The sequence below is a fragment of the Lycium ferocissimum genome, chromosome 5, assembly GCF_029784015.1.
Source record: "Lycium ferocissimum isolate CSIRO_LF1 chromosome 5, AGI_CSIRO_Lferr_CH_V1, whole genome shotgun sequence".
Lineage (NCBI taxonomy): Eukaryota > Viridiplantae > Streptophyta > Magnoliopsida > Solanales > Solanaceae > Lycium > Lycium ferocissimum.
In genome coordinates this window covers 6985786-6996063 of record NC_081346.1, presented here as the reverse complement: position 1 = coordinate 6996063, position 10278 = coordinate 6985786, and the positions used below count along the sequence as shown (strand labels likewise).

The following is a 10278-nucleotide window of genomic DNA, read 5'->3' as shown; positions in this document are numbered from 1 at the left end:
TATCCTTATTTATTAGATTTTTTTGAGAATTAAGCAATATTAAAGAGGATTACTTTTAATGCTAATGACATAGTTGGAAACACTTACCAATTTTAGTTTTGAATTTCTAAGGTGACTTATTTTCGGATAATTCTTTTTTGCTAAAGTAACACTCATTTTGGGACGGAGGGAGTAATTGACACATCATCTGCTGCCCACAGGCAGACCTTTCAAGTGCCATGCGCTAAGACAAAAGTTACTGATTAGGAAATATTTATCTTCCTTAAGAGGAGTTAATGAGTTGTAAACGTTGTTTGCTTCTATATATAGAAGCAAACCAAAAATCATTTCCAAAGCCAAAGTAGGACAAACCTTTCATTTTTCAATTCATGGTACAAGAGAGATAATTACAGCGACTTTCTAACTCAAGTCAATCTCATATATAGTCCAAGTTCCCATAAGCTTAAGTCATACAAGTCAATCTGGGACCTGATCTATCAGGTTGAATCCACAATCAACTTGTTTGCGACTAAGCGGATGCCAGCATTCTGCTGGACGTCATATGAATCCACTGAGAAGTAAGCATCCACGAACGTTCCCGGAGTTATCAAGGATTCCAGTTCTTCCACATCAAATCTACTAAAGACGAGCTTTTGTGTTGTGGAAGATTCTTTCTGGTATATCTCTGTGGTCCAGCGGGAAATATTACCATCTATAACAGTTGGTAAACTGCATGTTTACACATGTTAGAAGTTAGCTTATAGCACAAGAAGACCATCATCAGTGAAAAGAGGCTCCTTGCTCCGGTAAATGGAGCAGGATTAACACAGAGGATGTAAAATATCACACCACTTTATCTGATGTATTTCACAACTCTTGTGTCCTAACTTTTAATAAGAAACTTGGGCTAACCATGAACAAAAAACCTTGTAAGTAACTCATGTAGTGACTAAGGATAGAAAATCTGATAGATAAGGGCACATAATTTGTCTTTGACATGTATCCACACCTCTAACATTAGAAAGCCTGAGGTGAGAAGGGATAAATAAAATTTTAACATGAAAGAAAATGGCAAGCATAAGCATAACTTTTCCTGGTCTTGAGAAACGGAGAACTAAGCATAGTCATTTGTAGGAGGAGCAAGAAAAAGAAAGATATAAACTTACTTTAAACGGACAGTAGGATAGTTCATAAATCCAGGCTTTCTAGTTACCACAGGCCTCCACTCTGAGCTGCTACCTGAGTCCACAGATAGCTTTTGAGCAAGATGATCAACTGCATCCAAGATTTGGCACAGGCCCGGTGATGCATCAACCACTAAACTCACCTTGTTAACATACTTTTTACTAACACCAAACCGCACCTTCATTCGTCTACAACAAACTTGTAGTTCACCATAGTCATGAAATACTTGTATCTTCTGAGACCCACGATAAAAAGGGGTAAGACTTACAGAGATCGAAGGTATGGAGATTTCATTTGGTTCTAAGAAGTCAGTGCAGCCAATGAAACTCTCAGTTGCAGTTGTGGACGATTCTGGAGAATATGAACCAGATTCATCTTCCTGGACATCTGACCGAAGGGATTCTTCCACTTCGTCCATGTTAAAAGGGACGATTTGTGCTGTAGATTCAACATGACTGTCCATCTTGACGCTCGATGAGGGTGTATCTGCACTGAAGCCCGTTTTCTCTGGAGAAGCTTTCCAATTACTACGGCTTCTTGTAGTAGCATTAGGAGACACCCAACTATTCTCCGTAAATATGTCTGGCAGGCTGGATTCCTGCAGCACAACCATAATTCATTACTCTGTTCAGCCCAAACAGAAGTTAAGAAAGCAAATAATACCAATCCTGAGTTCATCGAATGACAATATAAGATCCACATAAATGCATCCATTAAGGGCGAGCTAAGCAGCGGCAGACCGATGGCAGTACCAGAACCAACAGGAATGAGAATACAGTAGAATCCAGTCCGGGACACTAGATTAAAACTCAGATAATTTTTGGCTCAACTTAATTACTTGCAGAGCTTCACTATATTATAAACTTATGGTGAGTCATAATTTTGGTCAGTCCGTCCAGCCTAAGGGTCATGATTAGGGGCTCAGGAGTGTCACCCTTTACTCTGACAATATATCAACACGCGAAGTGTCAAACCAGCCAAAAATTGTGAGACAGCGAGTTCTCATCCATATGTATCCTTGTCATCAAACTCTAGCCTGTGCCAATAGTCAGTATAGAAGCCAACTCACGCCTCTGTTTAGGCAAAAGGAAAGAACTCTTTTTGTTTTCTTGCCTTTAGTTAAAGCCACCTAGTTTTTTGAAAGAACAAGAAATCAGAGTAAAATGGATCAGTACTTTGATAGCTGCAAATACCAGAGCTTCAAGTATCACATTTATATCCTTTGTCCACTTCCTTCTCTTTTTCTGGCTAGGAGTGTGTGGAGTAGGGGAGGTGGAGCAGATGAGGGATTATGCAAGGATGAGGTAATTAAAAGTGGTAAGTACAAAAATCCATTGCATCTATGGATTATTCTCATCACTGTAGTCTTTCAGGTGTTTAGCAACAAACAAAAACAAGGAGGAGCCCATGCTATGCAACATAGCTTTTGACTGATCATAACATTACCACTATCATCTGGAGTTCCTAGGTTGGCAAAAATTGGAAAGGAACCATGGAAGAATAATATTGTAGTGCAATGCATATAGTTTAGATATATTCCACCCTATATGGCTGGCAAAAGACACAAAAAGGAAATAATATGAGAAGAACTTAACTTCACAAGTGATGCTAACATTCACGAATAAGTTAATACTTACGAGCAAACAAACAAACAGAAAAGTAGCTGTGATGGATGACTAGCTTACCAAAAGCAAGACAGTTCCACAGTACTTCAGCACTTCAAGATTCATTCGGACATCATCCAAACTCCTGAAAATAATCACAAGGAATATTTGCAAACTCAATATCAATTGAAAGAGTAAGAACTTGCAATTCCACGGAAAAGAAAGTACGAACTTGCAATTGCACAGAAAAGAAGCATTGAAAGTATCAAATGAACAGCACATTACATTTCCTACAGCAGTACATTTCTTGGTTTTTGTGATAGTTAAATAACTAAATCTGTTAGAATAACAAGAGTGACCCTCTCAATCCCCTGCTTCAGCAGGGTTCATAAAGAAGGATGCTAGAAACAAGGCAACCTAACTTACAAAACAAAATTGAGGAACACAAGAAAAAGAAGTTATGAAGCAAACGGTATTAACATATTCTATGTTGCTTATTGTAGTATATTGAGCAAGAACTAGCACACTGAGAAGTTACAAAGAAGGAAATAACCCTATCCCATGTTGTGCAACCCACAATTTAATTAAGGTAAACAAGAGGACCAAAGAACATTAAGCTTAAGTTACAAAAATAGAATAACTGAAACTTGATTTTCAACAAAGGGCTAAAACACACACAAAAAAAACTCTTTACCTATGTGTTTGCCGTCCAAGTCCAAAATAAGTAGCAATAGAGGCCATCTGGAAAATGAAATTAAAAAGAAAAAGCCAATCAGCAGTCAACATTTGACCGTAAGAATGCTTCACTTGTACTTCAGATTTCTTGTCCAGTACAGTACCCAACAGAGGCGGATTCAGGATTTGATGCTTGTGGGTTCCAATCCATATCAAATTAAAAAATATATAGAGAATGGTTATGCTTGTGGGTTCCCAAGTCGTATTTGATATATATTTACTGAAATTTTCAATACAAATACAGGATCCGAACAAATACATGGGGGTTCCCCATATACTAAGCTAAATCCGCCCCTGGTACCCAAAACTTCCGCAACCTCTCCCATTGAACCCAAATCGCCTAAACTCCAAGTGTAAAATGTCCAATATGCAGTGTAAAGCATGTATCACAAAAAAATTAGTAGTATTATTATTTTCATAGAACTGCAAAAAGAAGACAGAAAAAGGAAAAAAAAACTGAATACTCCTGCTTCTCTTAAACAATATCTGGTATTTAGTGATATAATTTCTTTCCAATTTGTTCTTTGTTCTTTACTTCCTAGTAAGAGCAAAACAGAGTATAGAGAAATAGAGCAGCATTACATTAATCCATTTTACTAACCAAATAAAAAAGTGAGCTTTGAGAGGATGGAAATTATCACAATTAAGTTCGAAAAGAAAATCCCAAACTAACGAAAGAAAGTATATGCTCCTAGATGACATGCTTCACAAAAATATGCAATTTATTAGCCTAATATAAGCTCATATTTGATATTTGTAAAACAGTTTTTTTTAATTATCCTCTCCTTCATTATTCAGTGGCTTCAATAGAGAAAAGATGTCGATAACCATTGGAACAAACTCTTATACCAAGTCTAATGTTTACATCCTACAATGTTAAAGAGTGAGATTAAAACCACATCCATATGATTTTGGTAAGCAACTAAAGGTCCGGTGAGTTTTCTCGTAATATAAACCGAAAACCGCATTGATTTATTAATCAATTGATTAATCCGAGTCCAGTAACTTAAATTGCCTGCTTGGAATATTTCTTTACCTTCATGTCACCAGCTCTCCTTCCAAATCTCTGAGTTAATAAGGCCAATGTATCAATAATTCCTTTGGGCTCTGGTGCTGGCCTATTAATCCCAGCAAATGCTTCCCGAATCCTGTGACAATCAAATTTCAGTATATTGTGGCCTGCCCATATCCTCCCTGCACAAACCACATAACAAGCACATCAACCCCTTTGCAAATAAGTCATCCAAAACTCATCTAATCGAAATACAACTCAAAAACACTCAGGGTGTGTTCCGTGTTCGGTATAGAGGAAAATGTTTTCCTTGAAAATTAGTGAACTTCTTACTTATTTTCTCATGTTCGGATGGTTAGTGGTTGTTTTTCTTGCTTACATTAGGGAAGTTATTTTTTCCTCATTTTTAAGGAACTTGAATTTGACCAACCGAACATGAGAAAATTAGAAACACATTTTCCGGAAAATATTTTCCTCCATAACGAAGACACACTGAAAAAAAAGTAAATTTGAAAAGGCAGGTAGAAAGAGGAGGTGACCATGGAGAATGTGGTAAACTTTGTCAGCGATTTCAGCAAAGGTAGGGGCAGATGTGACTACTTCCGGGTTAATGCCGCTACAGCGAACGGAGAGGTTGGAAATGAGGGTAAGATCAGTGGGCCTGACGAGGGTGGAGTAGGCTTCCTGTTCGACAAGCTTCCTTGGACAAACAAGAATTGCCCCAAATTCCAGGATCGCAAATCCTTGTCCGGGTCGGGTCGGTACTGTTGTTTCAATGTCGAAAAAAGCTACCTCTGATCTCTCATCGCCCATCATCATGTTTTGTGCTTATAACACTTATTTCTTCCACCAGGGTTTATGGATATGTATAAGCGTGCATGAGAAACGCACAGATATATATAGATTAGAGGTAAAGAGAGATTTTGAAAGAGAGGAAGGAATAGTGCGAAATGTTGCACACGGAACGAAGAAGCTTCCTTTATTTGCTTACTGATTTTGCAGGTTTCAAATTGGTCTCCTCCTATTCACGGTTCTATCCCGCCAATTTTTATTTTTTTTTATTTTCAGAAAAGGAAAATCAATAATTCTTCCATCTCAAATTATTTGTGATTTTTTTATTTTACATGCTCCTTAAAAAATATTAATTAGAAGAGTTATTTGACTAACTTTATCTTATTTACATCTAAGTTATAATCTCTCTTTATTCTATTTATGTATCATCTCCATTAATGATAAAATTTTATTAAGAGTAAAATGAGAAAAAAAAAGTAATTAGTTGTGCCTGAGGTCCTAAAACGATAAATAATTTGAAACAACTATTTTTAGTAACCACAGACAAATAATTTGAGACGGAGGGAGTACGTACATGCTTATCAGGATTTGATAAATTGATTATGATGAACCTTACCTATTATTACCAAAAGTATTTGACAAATTAAAAATAGGGAGATCATAACTGCTGCGCCATATTCTTTGTTTAGCTCAGGGGACATCCTAAAGCGAACGTGATTCTAAAACCTAAAGGTGATGTCAAATGATAAGTATATAATTTAGTAGTTCTAACGTGTATGCCACTATTACCTGAAGATTACTAATTATAATACCAGTTAGACGGTATATTCATTGCTTAAATTCTGAAATTCAGATGACGCAAGCAATCTCATATCCAGGGAATTCCTAGTATACCTCAGCCTTCAAGTCTCTCTTCCATATTTTGCTTAGACAAACTATATGAAGAAGCTTTACATGTCTTCAAAATTTCGGGCAATGTCTACCTTTGTGAACAAAACTGGCTGATTGGAACAAAGAAACTCTAAATCATTTTTTTCTCATAAACCAAAAAGATAAAAAGGAATTCGCACGAGCCGTGTATTACATAAAACTACTATCGACTTTAATGTCTCAAATGCAACTACTTATTACTAACCAGTCTGACAACCAGGATAAATATGGTTTAGTATTGCACTTGAATTACAGTAATAAATCTAGACGAGATGCCTTCAGGGACAACTAGAAATTCCTCTAATCCCCAATACTTGCTAGCTACGCGTAAAATGTTGCTTTTGATGATGACCAAGTCCGGGAAAACTATGCTGTTGCAGAGGTTACACGATAGCATTACGTCGCCACTTCACTTCTTGATTCCACTCCGAAAAAATTGATGTATTGTCAGCTAATTGTCAGGGATTCCGCCAGATAGGCTATTTTACATATGCAATATACAAGAAACTCATATCCAACGTTGGGACCATTCTTGAACTTACCCCTATGTCATTTAAGAGCCAAATTAGTATCATCGTTTTGAGCTCACTTAAGGCAAGCGGCGCCCTGTTTGTGTTTGTCTGCGATCATGCCTAGCTGGGTGCATAGCTGGGCAGTTCATCAGGTGTTGCTATCTGGGACCAAGCACTAAGCACTCTTGAGTTTTGTTTTCAATTGATTTCTAAGATGATTGGCAAATGTCACTGTGCCTAACACATCTAATTGGAAGTGGAATGAAGATAGTGCGCTTTATTAATCTTTCATTTGTAGCTGGATTACCCCTGGGCATATTCAAAAAGAAGGGGAGAAGTTTACAATAATTACTGTACATGTAGCGTATGTCGCATCATCGTTGTGAGCTGGAACATTATCTGTAGTGTTCAATTATTTTGCTGCTCTGCTCTTTCAGCAAGAACTTTCCTCTCCCCAACTGCAACAACATGCTGCAAAATTTACATTACGTAAAGATGTTCACTGTTTTCTCACTCCTCACGCAAGTTCAAGAAAACCTGCATAAAGCAGTAACTGACCAGCTCTTTAGCAAAAGGGTGATCATGCGATCATAATCCACACGAGATATTTAAGTACTGTATCTCGCATTGCTATTGTTATTTGGAGATACCCACATTCCCAACTCAAAAAGAAAACTTTCCATTGCCATCAGTTGCTAAAGGAGAAGAAGATGGACCACGCAAATTGTTCTCCACCAGCAAATCACTAGGATATGTGATTCAACGGCACGAGGCAGATAAATTTCCAAACGCTTGATTCCAGCAGAAGAAGTTCTGTTCCACTCCATGCGAGCCCAACTTGTCACATATCTACATCAAATAATTAGTTCCTCCTCTGAAATACTTGGCTGGTAACCTTGCAATTTGGCTTGACTAGTGACAAGACCAAGCATCTCATAGACTGAACAAGCATGCTTGTTACTCAGGTCACTGGACAGAAAATTATGAATGGTACCATCAGTTTCAATTTTGCTTTGACCTGGAGGCTTTTTCACCCCCATTCCAAACATCTTCTGTCTCGTGATGACAACATCTCGCCACCTCTTATCAGTTGCATATAGATTTGACAAGAGCACAAAGTAGCCTGCAGCTCTATCAGGTTCAAGTTCCACAGCCAATTTTTGAGCTACACTAGAAGCTAGTCTCACATTTTTGTGTATTTTGCATCCACCAAGAAGAGCACCCCAAACAGCCTCATTTGGCTTCATAGGCATTGTCTCAACAAGCGCCACGGCTTCATCGAAAAGTCCAGCACGACTTAGCATATCAACCATGCATCCATAGTGCTCAATTCTCGGCTCAATACCCCTAGTCTCTTTCATACATCTAAACTGTTGGTACCCCTCATTGACATAACCAGCATGACTACAAGCAAACAGAACACCCAAGAACGTTATCTCATCCGGCGTAACATCGTTTCCCCCCCAGCTTTCCATCTGCTGGAAAATAGTAAGAGCCTCGTGTACATACCCTTGTTTTGCAAAACCTGTGATCATACCAGTCCAAGAAACCAAGTTTCTTCTTGGCATCCCTTCAAATACCCTATAAGCTTCCTCTATTTCACCACAACTAGCATACATATGTATAAGTGCATTGTACAATGACACCAGCACCGGCTCATTCCTAAACCGCTCAACAACACTTGAATGAATCCACTTCCCCAGATCCAGAGCTCCCAATTCAGCACATGCTGATAAAACAGCTACCAAAGTCACCTGATCAAATTCCACATTGCGCCTTTGCATCAAGCGGAACAAAGCCACTGCCTGTTGACATCTTCCATTCTGCGTACATCCTGCAATCACCGACGTCCAAGAAACGACATTCTTATCCGGCATCTCATCAAAAATTCTAAGAGCCTCATCAACATCCCCATTTCTAAAATACCCAAATAACAATGAATTCCAAGTCACCACATTTTTCTCGATCATTTCATCAAACACCTTCTGTGCATCATCAACACCATATTCCCCTCCAATAGTTGAATATAAATTAACCAAATTAGTCTGAACAAACACATTTACCAAAGACCAATTCTTTAAAATCTTCACATGAAGCTGTTGACCTTCCCTTAATAAACCCCCTTTTGCGCAACCATTAAGTACATAGGAATATGTATACCCATCAGGCATAGCAGTTGATTTTTCCATTTCACAAAAAAGTTCAATAGATTTCTGTGGGTTTTCACTACGAGCATGGCCCCTAATAATTTGGTTCCAAAGAGTGGTACTTGGACTTTGGACTTGATGGAAAATTTGGTCGGCATATTTGAGAGTGTAAGATGTTAAGAAAGGAGAAAGTAGTCTTACAAGAATGAAGTTTTTTTGGGTAAAGCCATTTGTGATAATGTGGGCGTGGATTTGTGTTAGCTGTTTGATGAATTTGCAGCTTCGCAAGAGAGAAAAGAGACGTTGTTGAAGAGCTCTTGATCCTCTCTGCTTGGCGGGAACTGATTCTTCAACTGGCATTCAACCTCTTCTTTAAACCAAATACAATGTACCTTTGGTCGTTTATAGCTTGTTTGGATGGTTGTTAGTTGTTACCTAGTATTACTTATGTTGTATTGGGTTGTTTGTTTATGCAATGAAAAGATAAGTGATTTTCATGGCATAGTCTTGTACTTGGGAGTTGGTCTTAGAGCCTGTTTGGATGGACTTATTTTAAGCGAACTTATAAAGGCTTTTTAGATGCCTAAATCAAATGTTTCAATTATTTTTAAGCCTTTATTTTTAAGACAAAATGATTTTAATTTGATCAACCAAATCTTTAAAAAAAGTTGAAAACTTGACTTATAAGTTGCTTATAAGCCAATCCAAACGGGCTCTTAGTGAATGAATTAATGTTGTGACAAAATTGCAATTATAAATTGCTTTTTAATTTTATTTTTTATTTTTTATTCTTAACTTAAGCGCACACCCTGCTTTATGTAAAATTTCTTGTTTAAGGATTTTTTAAATTTAAGTCGGACCTAATATAACAAGAAGCAGCATGATGTAAGGATCTGATACTTCTAACTACAAAATGTTTATGAGCCATCTTGTGCAAGCAAAAAGTGAATAAGAGAACTGAAAATATGTTTAGTATACTACAATTTTTTTTTTTCTAAATCCAACTCTAACTAATGATTTGTGACCCTAGACAAAATAATTTCAAAATAATGATGAATACGGTAACAATGAAGTAGGAGTAGCACTTTTCATGTACAACTAGTTTGGATTGAGGCATTTATTATTGATTGATAGTTTGATACTATTACTGTTTTTGTAAACAAAGCTGAATTATCTGCAGAAGTAAGCTTTAGAATAGCATCCATCACATATCAACCATGAGTGGTTGTGTCATAGATAGCCCCCTAAATTTTACCACATTTTTCTCATGGCTACCTAAACCTAATATTATTCCAATTTGATACCTAAACTATTCTGAATTTGTACCACAGAAGCACTTTTTGCACAATCAGTGCAAAATATGAAGTGTGTGTAGGCCACTC

At 37.4% G+C, this 10278-nt stretch overlaps 2 protein-coding genes across 2 annotated transcripts; both read right to left on the bottom strand.

Moving 5' to 3' along the window:
* Nucleotides 1-341: 341 nt before the first annotated feature.
* LOC132055699 (protein NEN1-like) lies at nt 342-5435 on the bottom strand. Its single transcript, XM_059447647.1, has 6 exons — nt 5055-5435; nt 4540-4697; nt 3463-3509; nt 2850-2913; nt 1146-1762; nt 342-708 (listed from the first exon to the last, which is right to left on the bottom strand). Exons 1-6 carry the CDS (start codon nt 5332-5334, stop codon nt 477-479), a joined length of 1398 nt encoding a protein of 465 aa, XP_059303630.1. The 5' UTR covers nt 5335-5435; the 3' UTR covers nt 342-476.
* Nucleotides 5436-6323: 888 nt separating this feature from the next.
* LOC132055698 (pentatricopeptide repeat-containing protein At5g66520-like) lies at nt 6324-9384 on the bottom strand. The gene has a single exon (XM_059447646.1). It carries the CDS (start codon nt 9254-9256, stop codon nt 7604-7606), a length of 1653 nt encoding a protein of 550 aa, XP_059303629.1. The 5' UTR covers nt 9257-9384; the 3' UTR covers nt 6324-7603.
* Nucleotides 9385-10278: the final 894 nt, after the last annotated feature.